This window comes from Mesoplodon bidens (genome assembly GCF_964165515.1).
Source record: "Mesoplodon bidens genome assembly, chromosome: 7".
Taxonomy (NCBI): domain Eukaryota; kingdom Metazoa; phylum Chordata; class Mammalia; order Artiodactyla; family Ziphiidae; genus Mesoplodon; species Mesoplodon bidens.
The window spans coordinates 103,344,092-103,362,283 of NC_138164.1; the positions used below are offsets into that span (position 1 = coordinate 103,344,092).

The following is an 18,192-nucleotide window of genomic DNA, read 5'->3' on the forward strand; positions in this document are numbered from 1 at the left end:
AACACAGATGGCCCCAGAATCTGGATTCTCTGAGATCTGCAGGTTGCTGAGGGAAGTTCCCTCACTCCCAGGCTGTCGGCCACCTCTTCTTGCTACTGTTGGAAGCAAGAAGCTTACAGGTTTCCCTGCTCATCTTTCTCTGGCTCTCCCCTGCTGTGCGCCAGAAGCCAGAGCAACCAGACACTAGGGTACATGGGAGGAGTTCACCCATGTCAGGGTCCTGCCAGCATGGATGCCGTGAGGACGCTTTGCGGCCGACGGGAGCTCCGGGGCTTAATTCCTGCTCTTGACCAAGCTGCACATTATCCCCTTCCAGACACGTGAAGCTTCCCACCTCACACTGCCACGGTGGTCCACATGGGGTGGGATCAGGGATCCCACACAGGAAGCCTCGCTGTGTGACCTTGGACAAATTATTTGACCTCTATGAGCCTCAGTTTCCCGGTCTATAACATGGGATGATATTAGATTTCATTTCTCAAGTTTACCATGTAATAAATGGCCCGAAAATCCAGTGTTGTTGTCATTATTAATTAATATCATCATCACTGGGGTCATAATCTAAAGGTTATGAGTTTAAGCCTCATTGAGGCATTAAAAAAAATTTATGAGGCGCAAAGGGCTTTTTTTTTTTTTTTTTTTTTTTGCGGTACGCAGGCCTCTCACTGTTGTGGCCTCTCCCATTGCGGAGCACAGGCTCCGGACGCACAGGCTCAGCGGCCATGGCTCACGGGCCCAACCACTCCGCGGCATGTGGGATCTTCCCGGACCGGGGCACGAACCCGCGTCCCCTGTATCGGCAGGCGGACTCTCAACCACTGCGCCACCAGGGAAGCCCGCAGAGGGCTTTTTAATGATTTATCCCTCTAAGAACAACTGAGGATTCGTTCCTTCCACCGGCTCTGACTCCTAGTCAGGCACAGAAGTGTCATCTGTTCTCACGTCCCCAGCAACCAGCATGGGGTAGGATCCTTGGTAAATGCCCGATGGACAGATGAGAAAAAGAGAGATCAGATGGGGGGGTGGGGGGGCAGACAAGGTGCACAAAAAAATTTTTTAAAGAGACTCTCTGGGCCGCCAGAGGACTCACTGAGAATAACTTTAATAACTGATATTCCTGAGGAAGCTGATGGGGGAGAGGTGTGGGGAGAAAGGGATGCTTAAAGAGGAAGGTTCAATTTACACAAATATGATGACTTCGAACTCCCAAAGAAGCACCACTGGTACTAAGAAGCTGACCCTTGCTGGGGCCAGACGCCCAGGTGGCCTTCTGGAGCCGGGGCTGGAGTCCTGGTGGGAGGCGAAGCAGAGGTGTGGGCGGGGGCTTGGAGGAGGAGGGGGTGGGCGGGGAGGCGAGGCCTGGCCCGCCCCAGTCCTGCCCCTGGCCCCTGGGAGCTTCCCCCCTGTGTCCGGCCGGGCGGGGGGGTTAATGCTATGGCCAGAGGGGAGGCCTGGCGGCCCGGCGGGCTCGGGCCTGGGCTCAGTGGGGCGGGTGGCGCCGCTCAGCCAGGCCCCCGCGGCCCAGCACCTCCCCACTGAACTGGTAGGTGAGCTTCTTCTTGACTTTCTTGACCTCGCCCGTCTTGCCGTAGTTGCGAAGCGCGCGGGCCATCTTCTGGTAGGTCATCTTCTTGCGGTTGCCCTTCTGGATGCCCCAGCGGTGCGCCAGCGCCTCCTTGTGCTTGGACGAGAACTGGAAGGTGCCCTTGTCCTTGTCCACCCACCAGATGCTGTCCTTCATGTCGCCACTGCGCAGCAGGTCCAGCAGGAACTGGTACAGGCGGATCTTCTTCTTGCTGCCTGCGGCCGGAGGTGGTCAGCGCCCACGTGGGGACCCAGTCCGCCTCCCCCTGACGTGGGACCCCCGGGGTGGTCGCTGGGGAAAGGTCGCCAGCGAGCATGCACACACCCACTGCCACGCTCGGCCTCGGCACACGTGCTCAGACACATGCGCGGGGACAGACAGTCCCAGGCGCCCTCACGAAACACACGTGAAGACACATGTCGTCAAACACTCATGCACTCACACACACACACACCCATACACACGCACTCAGCTCTGTGGCTTGACTGCCGAGTCCGTCGGCCTTGGCCGCGGGGGGTACGGGACGCAAGGACGGACCGGGTCACGGCTGGGCCCAGGCTGGGTCGGGGGTGGGACGGGGCCCCCTACCTGTCTCCCCGTGCAGGAGGCCAGGCCCTGGCTCCAGGCCGTCGGCCTCCCCATCAGACACCTCCAGTGGGGGGCTCTGCCGCTCGCCCTCCTCCTCATCTGAGCTGGGCTGAGCCGGGGACAGGGAGGGGTACGGGAGGCACATCCGGGGCAGGTAGGAGACCTGGGGAGGTGGCGGAAGGAGGATTGAGGTCACTGAGGGGCAAAGTTCAAAGCTCAGGGCTGCCAGGTCAGGGTCGGCTGCGTGAGAGAAGAGGGGGTGCTGGTGCGGGGCAGAGGGATTTGGGAGAAGGCTGGGCACCCTGCAGGTCAGGCAGGGTCACCCTCCACAGGGGGCAGGTTACGGGGACAAGGGGCCCCTGAATTCCCACCCGTCTCCCTGGTTCGGGGCGGCGTGAACCGGGGAAGGAAGCGCACGGACCGGCAGCAGCCCTGGGGGGACGAGGCGCTAGAGAGTCAGGCCTGGAGCGAACGGGGTTGGGTAGCCGAGTGGCAAGGGCGCCAAGAGGCGGTGGAGGTCCGTGAGGGTCGTGAAGGTCAGTGGAGGTCACTGGGGTTCGGGTCGCTGGGGAGGAGGAGGGGCCGTAGAGGTCAGTAGAGGTCAGGGCGCAGGGACTTGGGTGCCGGATCCGTGAGGGGGTCAGCGATTGGGGGGTCGGGAGGGCCCAGGGCCGGGCCTTCAGGCTCGGGAGGATCAGCGGGGACGCGGGGATGACCTGGGCTCTGTCCGTGGTGGGGCGAGAGGAGATAAGGGGTGTGGGGTCACGGGGTCAGTCGGGGGGTCAGGAGGCGGCCGTTGAGGCTCTGGCCGCCGTTGGCGCTGTGAGGCAGGAAGCCGAGTTGAGTAAGAGCCCGCGTCAGCTTCCTGCGAAGCGCCGGCCTCACCGCAGGCCGCGGGCTGGGCCGGGCCGGGCCAGGCTGGGCGGCCCCGCACGCACCTGGTGGCCAAGGCTGGCGTGGGTGGGCGCCATGGGTGTGTCGAGCACGTGCATCTGCTCCAGCTCCATGTGGCGGTAGAGCTGCTGCAGCTGTGGGGCCTGCACGCTCTGCAGCTCCGTGAAGTGGTTCTCGGGGAAGCTCTCGAACTCGCTGTGCATGTGGTGTGGGTGGAAGTCCCAGTAATGGTCTGGGGGGCAGGGCAGGAAAGGCTTATGCTCATTAAAGAATAATAATGCCAGGCTGTGTCACCATATAATAATCACCACGGACCAGGCTGGACTGCAAGTTGACATTAATCATCTCACCCCCCACCCTGTTGTTTTCCGACCCCCATTCTATAGATGAGGAGACTGAGGCTTGGAAGAGCTACACAGCATGCCTGCAGTCAAAGGCCTCATCACTGGCAGAGCTGGGACCCAGGTCCGAGGCAAAGGCTTTGTTCTCAACAACCGTTCTACCCTGCCACGCGTGCGATCGCAAGGACGCAGGCTTTTGAGCCAAAGAGTCCGAATCCTGGCTCTGCCATTTACTTTGTGTGTGACCTCAGACACGTGCACGGACCCCTCTGGCCTCCGTTGACTCACCTATAAAGTGGGGATAATAGTTACTGGGAGTATACAAGAGTTCACAGTTGTAAAGCCTCCTATAGCCCCCGAGTCGGCCCTTGGGGAACGTTGAGCCCCCTCTCCTCCCCTTAAGACACAGCAGCGGTCCCTGAGCTGACTGGCTGCCCACCGTCACAGCTCACGGCCCTGTCACATGGCCAAGGTGTGACTGCAAAGTCACAGGGCTGACATTCCTCACACGCCAGAGCTTGTCTGGGCTCCCGGTGCTGCCCCTCAAGGCCATGTCCTTGGGCAGCTCCACCTGTGGTCCAGCAAAGTTGCCGGGACCCGAGGCTTTCCCAGAAACTCCCTGGTGGGTGCTTTCAGAGTCTGTGGTAGGGTGGCTTTGAGTTTGGGGAATAGCTACGTGCCACTGGGAGCCCTGCCTGGGACTGGAGCCGGCCTTCAACACGGTTTCTCTGGACACCATTTCCAGGAACAAAAACTGCCACATGTCTGAGGACTTCCTGGGGTCCAAAAGAAGATGTGGTGATAAAGTGACAAGAGGGATTTTCTCGTGTGACCAAAGAGGGAGTGTACAGGGTGCTAAGCCAGGTTGGTGTCTCCAGGACAAGCACAGGGCCCCGTAGGGGGACCATCACCAGCCTGGTGTGCGTTTGTGTGTGTGCGTGCGTGTGTGTGTGTGTCTCCCTCTTTCTGTTTCCTTCTTACAAACACATACTCACTCACACATCCCTAAGAAATGACATGTGTTGTTCTGGCTCTGCACTGGTTATCCGAAGGCTCACTTTCGAATCCTGCTCTGTGGTGGCTTTGCTGTGTGACCCTGGACAAGACATTTTATCTCCCTGAGCCTCTGATTCCCCACTGCAAAAGTCAGGGACCCAACTGAGTGGTTACTGAGGTCCGGTCCACGTGTGGAATCATTTGAACCCACAATCCAGGCTCCTACCTCTGTGAAGCCGCATGGCATAGGAGAGAGAAAGTACAGGATTTGGCCAGAGCTGGGTTCGAATCCTGGCTCTGCTACTTAGCCCTGAGCGACACCGGGCAGGTCATTCTACTTCTCTATGCCTGTTGCCTCAGTTGTGAGATGGAGCTAATAATTACACCCATCTCATAGGTTTGCTGTGAGGATTAAATGAGCTAATGCCCGCAAAGCACTTAGAACAGAACATGACACAAAAGAAGACTCAGTAAAACATTAACTATCATCATCATTATAGTAATTAGTATTGTTAATGTTTAATGCTCTCTTCAGAGAGCCTAAATCAGCACTTGAGCAAAGAGCAGATGCTTTAATATGTGTTAGTTCCTCATCTTCCCTTGCTCCCTGCCACCTTAGTCTGTGGCCCAGAGAAATAGTTTGAGGGCCCTGGCTGTCACTTTCTCCCAGAAGCTGGAGTTGGGGGCCCAGCGTTGCACCGAGGGCAGGGACTGGTTTTGTTCGCCTCTGTGTTCCCAGTGCCTAGATGCAGTAGGCACTGAACAAACATTTCTGGAATGAATGAATGAATGAGTAAATCCTATCCTCTTAAGAACTCTGACTCTCCTTCAGAAAATTATCCAAATCTGAAGGGAAAACAAAACACAGCAACATTGAATTTGTACTTTCATCTTGCCGTGAGTTAACAAGACCCAGAAATTCTCCACTTGCTTTGGCAGAGTTGGCTTTGTCTTTTAGCGAGGGCCTCTTTGGGGCCCTGGGATTTGGTGAGTGGAACCAGGTTCCTCTTTAGCTGTAGAACTGCCCTCCGGCCCCACTCCTGGCCCTTCCCATTTTTGCCTTCTCCTGCCCGGGCTGAAGTGTCCAGATCGTTATAGAATGCCGTAACCTGCCCACCAACCCCACACGCTCACACCTACTCCAGTTCTGGGTTGGGGAGCCCCTGTGTTCTGTCTTTCTCTCCTGCTCCCCACCTCTGTTCTAGATCCTCATGAGACCCATGGGCTCACTCTGGTGGGCCCAGCCTGAGGCCAGCACTTTCCATAGCAGGTCTCAGTACACCCTCATCAGAGTCACTTTGGGGGCTGGAAAAGCCCCAGCCCACTGGAGACCCACGGAATCATCAACACCAACAGGAGACCTGGGAATCTGGCCTTTAAGAGGATTCTAAGGAGGTTCCTTGGCTCACTGAGGCTCTGGAACCCTGGCCCAGGGTCCCCTGAAAGCTGCAACAGAGACTCTTGGGCTACAATTAAGGTTTCAAAAAGCCCAACGGAAACCTTGCCTCTACCCTTGATTTGAGGGCTCAGGCATTTATTGTAATAAATGCTGTCTGTTTGGTAGGCAGAGACGTTCCAAAGATGGGGCCCTCTGAAGGAACACAATGCCAGGAGTCCATCCTAATGCAAAAGTTAGCACTCCTGGGCTCTTTGGACCTCATTTCTGGATGACTGTTCATGAATGCATTGCTTTATCCCTTTCTGTCACTTCAAGAGGTCACTCAGACTATCCTGCAACTTATGCCCCTTTAGCTTGACTCTGCTTCTGAAAAGAATAGAGTGTCCTTTGCATATCTGGAGCTAGCTCTGGACCCTCCCTTCTACAGCCTGTTAGGCACCCAACGCATACTAGGCCTCAATCAATATTTGATTAAGTGACCAATAAACGTTAACTTTTAATGTGTTTTTTATGTACCAGGTACTATGCTAAGTACTTAATCCACATTATCTCATTTAATCCTCACCTTAGCTCTGACAAGGTGGCCACTATAGTATGATCTTCCTTTTGCATATGAGGAAACTATGACTCAAAGACATTAAGTCCCTTGTCCACAGACAGTCATTGGTAGAGTCAGGATCCAAACCCACCTATGTATGACTCCAGGGACTAAACTCTTACCACTATGCCATACCACCTCTGAGGAAAAAGACTGCTAATGAAAGCTTTAAGTAAGGCCCATGGTGACAGAGAGAATTTACAGGCTGCTCTTATCCATCTGTCTGTCTACCATCATTTACCCCTCATTCATTTTTCATCATCCATTCATCATCCAACATCATCCACCCATCATCCATCCATCCACCCATCCATCCATCCATCCACCCATCCATCATCCAACCATAATCCACCCATATCCACCCATTCATCATCCAGCATTTAATCCATCCATTATCCATCCATCCATCCTTCCATCCATCATTGAACCTTCATTCATCCAGCCAACAATTACCCATTTACCAAAATCTTTCACTTCCTCCCTCTAAACCAGCTCCTAATCTGGGACCAAAGTCCTGCCCACACATTCCTATTCTAACTCAGTTTTTTGGTGTCACTAATACCTGCATGTCACTAGGACAAAAATAAAATGATATTTAAAACAATCCCCCACCCCACCCCCCCACACACAAAATTCAAGCCTTAAGTGTCATTCAGTTGACCTTTTCTCCTCAGAGCAGAAACCCCAGCCTGAAGCCAGGGCTCACCCCAGGGAGGGAGAAGTAAGATCAAGATAAGAGAAGGAAGATGAGGAATTAAGAAAGCAAGAGATGAGAAGAAAACCTTCACAGGAAATCACAGACTGGTGGATGAGGGCTCCTTAAGCCCAGCCCTCCTGCAAATTGTTCAGATATGGAAACTGAGGGCCAGAGAGCAGAGAGTTCTGGGTCTCATGTTCCTTGTTACTTTCTACATCATATCCTAACTATTAAAGCTTTAGTTATTTCCCTTGTTACAAAGATATAGGACCTGTGTTTTATTCACTCTACAGCACCTAGCAATGTGCCTGGCATGTAAAAGATGCTTAGCATATATTTATTAGATGTATAAGTCAGTGGGAGATGCATGGAGGGTTTGGTAAGGGGAAGGGAGAACACTTGGAAAGGTGAATGAATGGATGATTAGATGAATATGTGAATGAATTGGTGGATGGTCTATTGTATGAAAAGATGAATAAGTGTTTGGAAAGATAGAAGGACGAGAGAAGGGTCATACTTTGGAACTCCATTTCCTTCAACAATTCCACTGCAAATAGCAAATCCTATCACACCCATTAGGATGGCTACTATCAAAAAACAGAACAAGGACCTACTGTATAGTGCAGAGAATTATATTCAATATCTTGTAATAACCTATAATGGAAAATAATCTGAAAAAGAATATATATAACTCAGTGAATCACTTTGCTGTACACCTGAAACCAACACAACATTGTAAATTAACTATACTTCAACTTAAAAAATGGTGAAAAAAACAGAAAATAACAAGAGTTGGCAAGGATGTGGAGAAATGGAATCCCTGTGCAGTGTTGGTAGGAATGTAAAATGGTGCAGCCACTATGGAAAACAGTATGGTGGGTCCTCAAAAAATTAAAAATAGAATTACCTTATAATCCAGCATTTCCACTTCTGGGTATATATCCCCAAAGAACTGAAAGCAGGATCTCAAAAAGATATTTTTATACCCATGTTCACAGCAGCATTATTCACAATAGCCAAAAGGTAGAAGCAGGTCCCGTGTCCATCAACAGATGGATGGATAAACAAAATGTGGTATAAACATACGATGGCTTTTAAAGCTTTAAAAAGGAAGGAAATTCTGACCTATGCTGCAACATCGATGAACCTTGAGGATATTATATGCTGAGTAAAATAAGCCAGTCACAAAAAGAGAAATACTGCATGATTCCATGAATATGAGTAGTTACCATAGTCAAGTTCATAGAAACAGAAAGTAGAATGGTGGTTGCCAGGGTCTGAGGGGAGGGGGCAATGGGGAGTTATTGTCTAATTGGTACAGAGTGTCCGTTTTGCAAGATGAAAAGAGTTCTGGAGATGGATGGTGGTGACCGTTGCACAACAACGTGAATGTTTTTAACGCCACTAAACTGTACATTTGAAAATGGTTAAGATAGTAAATTTTATATTATGTGCATTTATCACAGTTTAAAAATAATAATAATAAAGAGCAAATTCTGTGAGCCCTACCTTCAGAATCTATCCTAAATCTGTCTGCTCCTTTCTTTTTTTTCCTTTTCTTTTATTTTGGCCACGCTGTGCGGCTTGTGGGATTTTAGTTCCCCGACCAGGGATCGAACCTGGGCTCTCAGCAGCGAGAGCACAGAGTCCTAACCACTGGACCTCCAGGGAAGTCCCTGTCTGCTCCTTTCTGTCTCTCTGGCCACCACCCTTGTCCAGGCCACCGTCCTCTCTCGCCTGGATTATTCCAGTGGTTTTCTACTGTGCTTTCCCCTTGTTCCTACTCTTGTCTCCTCTCCATCTACTCTCCACACAGCAGCCAGAGTGATCTTTTTAAAAGCTTATTCAGTGGAACCACTAGGTATTGGGAGAAGATACTGAAAACTTCCAGAGAGACAAAACCAAACCAAACGGAAAAAAAAAAAAAAACACAAAAAACACACCAAAAATGGTTACATTCAAAAAGAGGACATAGTATGACATCAGATTTCCTAAGAAAAACTCTAGTAACCAGAAGACAGTAGAGAAATGCTTTCAATTTCAGTGAGAAAAAAAAATGATTTTCAACTTAGATTTCTGTACACAGCCAAACTACTGTTAGTCAAGTGAGAGCATAAAGACAACAGGTAAAACAAACAACAAGAACAAAACCCTACCTCCCATACATCCTTCCTTAGGCGAGTATAATGAGAAGAGTAATAAATCCTTATATAGTGTTCACTGTTCTAAGCATTTTAACCGTAGTAACTCATTCCATCCTTACAGCAATCCTGTGAAGTAGGTATCATTAAGAAGAAGTTGAAGGACTTCCCTGGTGGCGCAGTGTTTAAGAATCCGCCTGCCAATGCAGGGAGCATGGGTTCGAGCCCTGGTCCGAGAAGATCCCACGTGCCGCGGAGCAACTAAGCCTGTGCGCCACAACTACTGAGCCTGTGCTCTAGAGCCCGCGAGCCACAACTACTGAAGCCTGTGCGCCTAGAGCCGGAGGTCCGCAACAAGAGAAGCCACCGCAATGAGAAGCCCACGCACCATGACAGAGAGTAGCCCCGCTCTCTGCAACTAGAGAAAGCCCGCGCGCAGCAATGAAGACCCAATGCAGCCAAAAATAAATAAATAAATTTATAAAAAGAAAGAAGAAGTTGAGGCACAGAGGGGTGAGATGTCTTGCCCGAGGTCACCCCACCCAGTAGTGAGGAATTGGGGTGTGGCTCCCAGCAGCCTGGTTGCAGTGTGAGGGCTCCATCTCCCTGCCACACTGACCCTCAGAAACACAGCAATGAGAAAGTACAGGTAATCAAAGTACGCCATGTGGCTCAGCTGTGAGTAATATCCACATGGTCCTAATAACGGAAAATTCAGATACTGATTTAACAAAAGTTAGAATACAGAGGAAGATAAACACTGTATGATCTCACTTATAGGTGGAACCTAAAAAAAGCTAAATTCAGAAAAAGAGATCAGATTTGTGGTTGCCAGAAGTAGTGGTGGGGAGAGGGACAGGGGAAATTGGGTGATGGTGGTCTAAGGTACAAACTTCCAGGTGTAAGATAAATAAGTCCTGGGGATGTTATGTACACGATGACTATAGTTAAAACTGCTGTGTGGCAACTTCGAAAGTCAAGAGAGTTTCGCCTGAAAGTGCTCATCACAAGGGGAAAAAATTCTTTTGTAACTATATGAGGTGATGGATGTTAACTAAACTTATGTGGTAATCATTTCACAACGTACATGTGTGTGAGGTCATTATGCTGCCACACCTTAAACTTATACACTTATGTTGTATGCCCATTACAGCAATAAAATGAAAAAGAAGGGAAAAAGTTACTATAAGTATCTTGGTATATGTGGAGAACTGTGTGTGAGTGTGTGTGTGTGTTATAAATACCTAGAAAGTCAAGTTCTCATCTTTCATAGTACAAGTGAATAGATGCCTCAAAGTAAAAAATCAGGCTAGATTCATCTCCACCTAGCATATAGAAAGTACTCAATAAATGTTTGTGAATAAATAAATAAATGCTGTTCTAAGTCTCTATTTCAAATCTTCATATATACACTTACATAGCCCTGTAATAGAGAGACTGGAGAAATAGCTTTTATCTATCTCTGGTTGCTCTGTATGCCATGGAGGAATGATTATGATAAGTTTATGTAAAAAGTAGCAGATTGCAGAACAGCATGATACTACAGTCCATTTTTGAATGGACAAATGCACATGCGGACGTATACACTTACAAACATACAGGATTACACATGTCAAATAAAATATCTGCAAGGATAGACCAAGGTGCTGTCAGAGAAGAGTAAGAATAGGAAGAGGGTAATATTTCACTTGATATGCTGTTGTATTTTAAAATTGTTTGCAATGGGTATTTCTTGTTTTAATAATTAAAATTAAACACAATTTATTTAGATCTTCACCACACACACACACACACACACACAAACACACACACAAAGGTTATTCAGATCATGTCATTTCCCTGCTCAGAACCCTCCAATGGCTTCCCATTACATGCAGGATAAAACCCAAACTTCTGCCACGGCCATCACTCCCTGCGTGATCTGCCCCCTGCAGACCCCTCTGGCTTCATTTTGTTTCTGCCCCCCTGTGCTCACCGGCCACTCTGGTCCTCGGGGGAGGTCCTTCCTGCTCTTGCACTTGCTGTTCTCTCTCCCTAGAACACCTGTCCCTACCTGCCTTGACATTCATGTTCCTTCCCTGCACTCAGATTTCCATTCAACTGCCACCTCCTCAGAGGCCTTCCTTGACCACCGAATTAAGGTGTCCCCCACCTAGACACTCCGAATCACATTACTCTACTTTCCATAGGACTTATTAGTACGTGTCTGTTAGTTTGATTTTTCACTGTCTCTCTCCCTCACTGGACTGTAAGCTCTACAAGAGCCATGGCCTTGCCTGGCCTGTTCATCATGGAACCTCCAGTGCCTAGAGCAGTTTCTGGCACATGGCATATAATCGGAGGTTATTTGGTGGGTGGACAAATGAGGGGATGAGTGGACAAGTGGGTTGGACAATAAGTGTTGGAAGGATGGGTGGGTGGCTGGTGGATGGGAGGGGAGTGGATGGGTGGATGAGTGGGTGCCTGGCTGGCTGTCATCTGGGCCGTTGGAAAATGACCCACTTGATCCGTCACAGAACCTTCTGTGCTTCTCTACTCTCTCAGCTGCTTCATCCCTCCCGCCTGGGGGGATTCAGTAAAGCTAACGTACTATGTCCTGAAAGTTTACTGGGCCTTGTACTCAGTATATTACCTCATATATTACATGTGTTAACCTCATTTAATCATTGCAACTCTGTGGAGTGTTTTCACACCTTCAGTTTTATAGATGAAGAAACAGGGGCTCAGAGGAGTTAAGTCACTTGCTCCAAGATTACACACTAGTGAGTGATGGAGCCAGGACTAGACCCAGGTCTGGCCCCAGTGCCTTTTCACTAAGCCTCACCACCTAAAACTACAGATGCAGAGGACACGCAGGAACAGGTGGAAGAATGTGCGGGCGTCTCTACTCTTGAGTCTTCAGAGAACACCTTCCAGCAGATATTAAGAAGGGACAGAACGGATGGCCCGGTGGGCCGTGATGGCAGGGGTGTAACGGGGAGGCGGGGGCTGGTGAATAGGGACCAGAATACCTGGGGATGCTGGAGGAGTCTATGAAGGGTTTGGGTCTGAAGGACCCAAATGGGGAGCTCACACATCCAATTAGGAGTCATTCCTAGAGCCCCACCCCAGATCTAAGGGATCTGCCTGATCACTGAGCCAGGAAAGCACTGGCTTTCTCTAAAGTGCTCACTCCATCAGCCCACCCCAGGCCTAGCTGGTTTCTAGATATATAAACCCATAGCACACCCATATCACAGGAGGAGAAAATGAGGCTTCAATAGACCCAAAAGAAATGCACCCAAACCCAGTGAAACCGCGAAGGGGTCAGGCCAGAGGAGAAAGGATCCCTAATGCTGGAAGGGGTCAGAAGTAGCCCTGAGCTTGCTGGGACCCGAGCTGTCCTGTTGCCTGAAGCCACCAGGGGGCGCCAGTCCTCAAGCAGGGACTTTTTCTGGTCCCGAACTGCTTGGTGGAAGGGTGTGCGTGCAGGTCTCTGGATCAAGGAGACCCAGCCCTTGACCCTGGTAGGGGGAGGATCTGGGCATAGAGTTGGATGAGGGACACTCTCTAAATTGTCTGGATTTTCCACAGAGAGGATGCATTTCTTGTGGAATTATAAACAAGCTTAAACGGATGAGAAAAAGCGTATTTTTAAAGACTTTCTAGCCGTAGAGCTCTGAAAGAAGCCTGTGTGTTCCCATATATGACCTTGAAGTTCATCCACCACCTACTCCCAAGACACGGCTTCCAGGTATAGTCTTTAGCGTAGTTGTCAGGTGTGAGTTCCAGTTGAAACTGTTGGCAAGGTTTGACATCTGGATGTGAGGGCCCTAAATAAAGACTCACCACAAATGGCAACTCTGGGTGTGGCCGTCAGGTTTAAACTGCCATAGATGTGCCCCCAGAATGGAGGTGTGAATGGCTCCCAGGTGTGGCCCTCAGGTGTGAAACCTTCTTCAGCTGTGGCACATGGCATGCCTGTCCCTCTGGGACTGCAGAAACCCCAGTGTCTGGTCTGCCCAGGTCTCAGACCCCTCGAAGAATCCTCCAGTGAAGACCCGTTAACGGGGCCACCTGGTCTTTGGTTCAGAGATGTCCCATCACTATGTCAAGATCCACCTCAGGTAACCTCTCTTATCTCCCTGCCCAGGTCCCAGGCATTGAAGGCCTCTCTCTCCTCCCCTGAATTTGCTTCAGGATCAAGGCTGGGCCTTTTTGGGGGAGCACAGTTAGGTCCAGATGGAAAACGCCCCTGGCCCAGGCCCCATCCTCGCCCCCACCCTGAACAGACTGGGGGCTTCAGCCCCTACTGAATGAGGGAGTCCTCAGAGCCTTTCCTTTGGCTCAGCAGCTCTCACATAGGAGGGGTTCTGCCCCCCAGGGGACACTTGGCAATCCCGGAGACCTTTTTGGTTGTCATGATTGGCAGTACTGCTGGCATCTAGCGGGTGGAAGCCAGGGATGCTGCCAGATATCCTACAATGCACAAGACAGGCCTCACAACATAGAATTATCCAGCCCAAATGTCAATAGACAAATTCTGCTAGCCACACACAGCAGGCAGCGGGGCTGCCCCAGCAAGGAGATGGGGGGGAGTGTGTGTGTGTGAGACAAGAACGGAGAGGAAGATGGGGAATTGGGGGAGGGGAAGGTGAAAAAGCACTGGACCTGGAGCAGACCGACAGAGCTGGATCCCACTGACCGGCTGTGCCACCTTGTACAAGTCCTGTAGCCGCTTAGCTTGTTTCCTCGTGTAGAAAAAGGCCAAAAGGGTTGGACAAGAAGATAAATGTGGAAGAAGCTAACCCGTGCCCAGATACACCAAGGATGCTCCATAAATGCAGGCTGGGGGTGTGGGGTGTTGAGAAGCAGGAGTGTGGGGGGTCAGGATAGTGAATTCACATCCCCAAGAGCTAACTGGATCTGATTCTCAGAGTTCCAAAGCAGCCCTGGGAACGAGGCTTCTTTCCCTTCTCCCTGGAAGCCAGGCATGCTTGGGCACGCAGGCCAGGCTGGGGAAGTGGGGCTGGGCCGGGGCCCGGTACTCACCGCTGTGGCTCTCTCCATCACTGCTGAGATAGGGGTAATATTCGTGCGTTTGGCGTTGGTAGAGATCCGTGTCATAGGGAACTAGATCTTCCGATGGCTGCTGAGAGACGAAGGTGTCAGGGCTGGGAATGTGGCCGGGAGACCGTCTGTATCAGGCTTACAGCCCTCTCTCTGCTTGGAACTGGGAGAGGCCACAGAGAGTGGAAGAGGGGGACCCAGGGGAGCAAGAGCCTTGGCTCCTGCAGAAAGGGGGTGACAGGGACCCTGGAGGTCAGAGGTCAAAAGAGGACCAGGTCTGAGAGGGCAGCCCAGCTGCTCCCCGTCACCTCACACTCATACTCACGTTCCAGCGTGTGCCCAGATCCCAGCCTCACACACGCACCCTCTCACGGTCACACTGATATGCCTACACCCCCCAAATACATATACTCCCCGTGACACACTTCTACCCACACTCCCACATGCGAACTCTCACCCCCTCGTCCACTCACAGCCCTAACACTTGCTCTCGGGGGCACTCACACTTACACACGCTTGTTGTCACACACACACACACACACACCATTATGCACCCACCTGCAGGCATACGCAGGGTCACTGGGATTAATGCACATATTCACCCACTTGCCTGCAAGTGCATTAACCCACACACTCATACCCACGCCCTTCCTCGGTCACTCACACTCCACCTACACACTCACCCCATGGCACACACGCTTGTCCTCCTGTTACAGCCCCGCCCTGACACCCACTCTCTCTCTTAGCCGGCGCCCAGGGCCACCACCATGACCAGTGGCCGTTCACACTGATGGATTTTACAGGACTCACCCAGGCAGGGGCAGGTTTGGGGGCCTCTCCCTCCTCCCCCCTCCTCCTGACACCCTCCGTGGGATGCTCCCTGGTCTTCTTCCCCACCACCCGCCCCACTGGCACAGGGAATGCACACCCGGAGGCTTCCCAGCAGTCATCAGGCCTTTCCTCCCCCGCACAGTGTGTGCCCGAGGATTGCACAACAGTAACTCTGGCCCTCAGGGCTTGGTTCGGCAACCAGGGCTGCCTTGGTAGCCCACCCTCCAAGGACCCACTCCGAGTAGCCCCTGGGCTGGGGCGAGGTGTGGGAGCCCAAGGGGATGTGCCTCCTGCCCTGCTCTAGCTGGAGTTCAGGGATTCAGAGGTCAAGGGTCAGAGACAGGGTGGCCGAACCCCAGGGCCTATGGCTTTCTGGAGGCAGGGCTGGCTCTCCTCGGGACCACTTCTGTCACCACTGCCAGCCTCCAGGTCAGGGGAGGGTGGGCCAGGGCCAGGTGCCGACGGGCTGGCTGGTTCTGAGTCCGGCCCAGGGAGGAGGCTGGCACTGGGCTTGCAGGCAGCGCAACCCCACAGCGGGATGTCAAGCCCGGGTTGCCTCCCCCAGGCTCTGAGGCCCGGCTGGGGTGGGGCGGGGGGAAGGGAGCTGCCTCCTGGCCGGGAAAGCTGAGTCAGGTGGGCAGGCCCTGCCAAGCCCTTCCCGTCTCCCCCCAGGGCTCCCCACTCCGGCTGAGTTGGGACAGGGTGGGAAAAGGGAGAGGGGTCCTCTCAGAGGGGCCCGGGCCTGACACCTGCCGAAGGCTGCAACTGTCACTGAGGGCAGCAGCAGAGGAGGTCTGCCCCACACGGCTGCCCTGCCCTCCCCGGGGTCCCCTGGGACTCCTGCTTCTTCACCTCCAGCCTCAGCCCTGCCCCCACTCCAGGCTCCCCCCTTGACCTCCCCCGGCTCCTACCCCAGCCCCAGTCTCAGCCCCGGGATGTCCCCAGCACCAACCCCTGCCCTCCACTCCCTGATCCCCAGCCAGAGCCCACCCCTAACTGCGTGGCTAGTCTCTGCTCCCCTCACTGCTCCGGCCCAGCGCCTGCCCCGACCCCTGCCTCTGCCACTCAGGGCCCAGGGCCCAAGCCCCAGACCCTTGGGTCAACAACCGTGTTCTCTGTGCCAGGCCCCAGGCTGGCTGGTGGGGACCCAGGCTTAAGGCAGCTTCAGTCTCCAGAAGCACCCAGGCCACCTCTGGCCTCTTGCCGCCCACCCTCAAGCCCGTACTGTCCTGGGGACTGGCATGCCCCCCACACCAGTCTCCCCATTTCCTCCGCCACCACCTCCCTGCCGCCACCCTCACCATCCTCAGCCCAGCACCCTGCCGTGGAGCTCCGGCCTGCCACCCAAGCCCCATCTATAAATAACCGTTCAGGCCCCACCGATCACAGCTCCACCATGGGCTCAGCCCTCAGCCCGCCAGGGCACGCTCCGAGGAAGCCAATGGCCCCGTTGCTGGGTCTCAGGCCGGGAGCTCCAGGGAGGAAACACCAACTTCCCACTGATAGTGGGAGGGCAGCCGGAGGGCTGGCAGGCAAGCGGGTGGTCGTCCGAGGGCCACAGGTTGGGCTGGTGGAGGAGTCCCAATACTCACAGGGGGGACGAGGGGAAACCCTTCCATTTTGCACGCCTGTAACATCCAGCCGAGCTCCGAGCCGGTCAGGTCCCCTGCCTTGGTGGGGGCCAGTGCGGAGCCCCTGGGGATGGGGCGCCCCGTCGGGGGCTGGACGGACTCAGGGCGGGTACAGGGCTCAGGCCTGCCCCTTGAGCTACAGGAGCCCTGGGTGAGCCCCCTCCCTTGACATTGCAGGGCCAGCGCAAGTTCCTGATTTTATCGAAGGCCTGCCGCTGGGAGATAGTCCCCTTGGGGTGACATCACCACCCCAGCCCGTTTGCATAAATCTCTTGCGCTACAGGAAGTCTCTGGCCGGCTGGGGCAGGTGGTGCTCCAGGGGCTGGCCTGGGAGGCCATGGGGGCCAGGCCCCCTGCCCAGAGGAAGCTGGGACTGTGAGGGGCGGCCTTGAAGGCTAGGGTGGGAGGAAGAGTGGGAGGGAGGAAGGCTGGCTCCACCACCAGAGGCCTTTCCTGCGCCCGGGCCCTGCAGAGGCTCTCCAACCTCTAACCCCTAACCCCACAAATACCTGCTTCTCTTGAGACCCCCACGTGGCCAACAGTCACTTCCTTGGGGTCAGAGCTGTTAAGGGTGGCCTCTTGGGGTCTCTGCTTTCTGGGGTCAGCCTGGCTGGCTGAGGGCTCTGATCCAGCAGAGTGCCAGGCCTGGCTCTTCCTGGGCCCGTAGGACCCCAACCCCTGGGTTCTATCCAGCCTGGGGCTGGGCTCCCAGGCAGGGTCCTCAGCACAGCGTCGCTTTCCCCTTCCCTTCCACCAGAAGGGTTCTTACACCCTCCCCTCCCAGCTTCCTAAGGACCACCGCTTCTTCCAAATCCCTAGGTGCTCTACAACCAGCCCAGATTTCTGTGTCCCCTCGCCTTAACAATGCCTTAATATAAATCTAGTCTTCCTAGTTTACAAACTTTTCCTGTCTGTCCATCCATTCATCTATTTTCCCATCCATTTGTTTATCTGTCTGTTTGTCGATCCATCTATCCACCCACCAAGCCAGTCATACATTTGTCTATCAGTTTATCCAACTGTGCATTCATTCATCCATTTATCTGTTAATCTGTCATCCATCCACCCGTTTGTTTATCTACTTGTCCAAGTAGCCATCTATATGTTCATATATCAGCCCATCCATCTGTTATTCATTCACATTTCCATCTGTTTATCCACTTGATGTTCAGCTATCAATCTGTTCATCCATTGGTCCTTTTCATCCACGTATCCATCCATCCACTCATCCATCTATCCATCCATCCATCCATCCATCCACTTATCCATCCATCCACTCATCCATCCATCCATCCATCCATCCATCCATCCATCCATCCACTTATCCATCCATCCATCCATCCATGTATCCTGCCAATATTAATTGAGTTCCAGGCTTTCTGCTGAGTGCTGGGAGAAGAGAAAGATACTGGACAAGGTCCCTGCCTTCAGGGAATTCCTGA

At 52.7% G+C, this 18,192-nt stretch overlaps 1 protein-coding gene across 2 annotated transcripts; it reads right to left on the reverse strand.

Moving 5' to 3' along the window:
- Nucleotides 1-1,086: 1,086 nt before the first annotated feature.
- Nucleotides 1,087-16,906, reverse strand: SPI1 (Spi-1 proto-oncogene). 2 transcript variants are annotated; one of them, XM_081239363.1, is made up of 5 exons: nt 16,712-16,906; nt 14,271-14,367; nt 3,112-3,299; nt 2,174-2,336; nt 1,087-1,800 (listed from the first exon to the last, which is right to left on the reverse strand). In XM_081239363.1, exons 1-5 carry the CDS (start codon nt 16,754-16,756, stop codon nt 1,481-1,483), a joined length of 813 nt encoding a protein of 270 aa, XP_081095489.1. In that variant the 5' UTR covers nt 16,757-16,906; the 3' UTR covers nt 1,087-1,480. The 2 variants fall into 2 exon arrangements, with proteins under 2 accessions (XP_081095489.1, XP_081095488.1); XM_081239362.1 differs by having other exon boundaries at nt 14,271-14,370.
- Between the last annotated feature and the right edge of the window lie 1,286 nt (nt 16,907-18,192).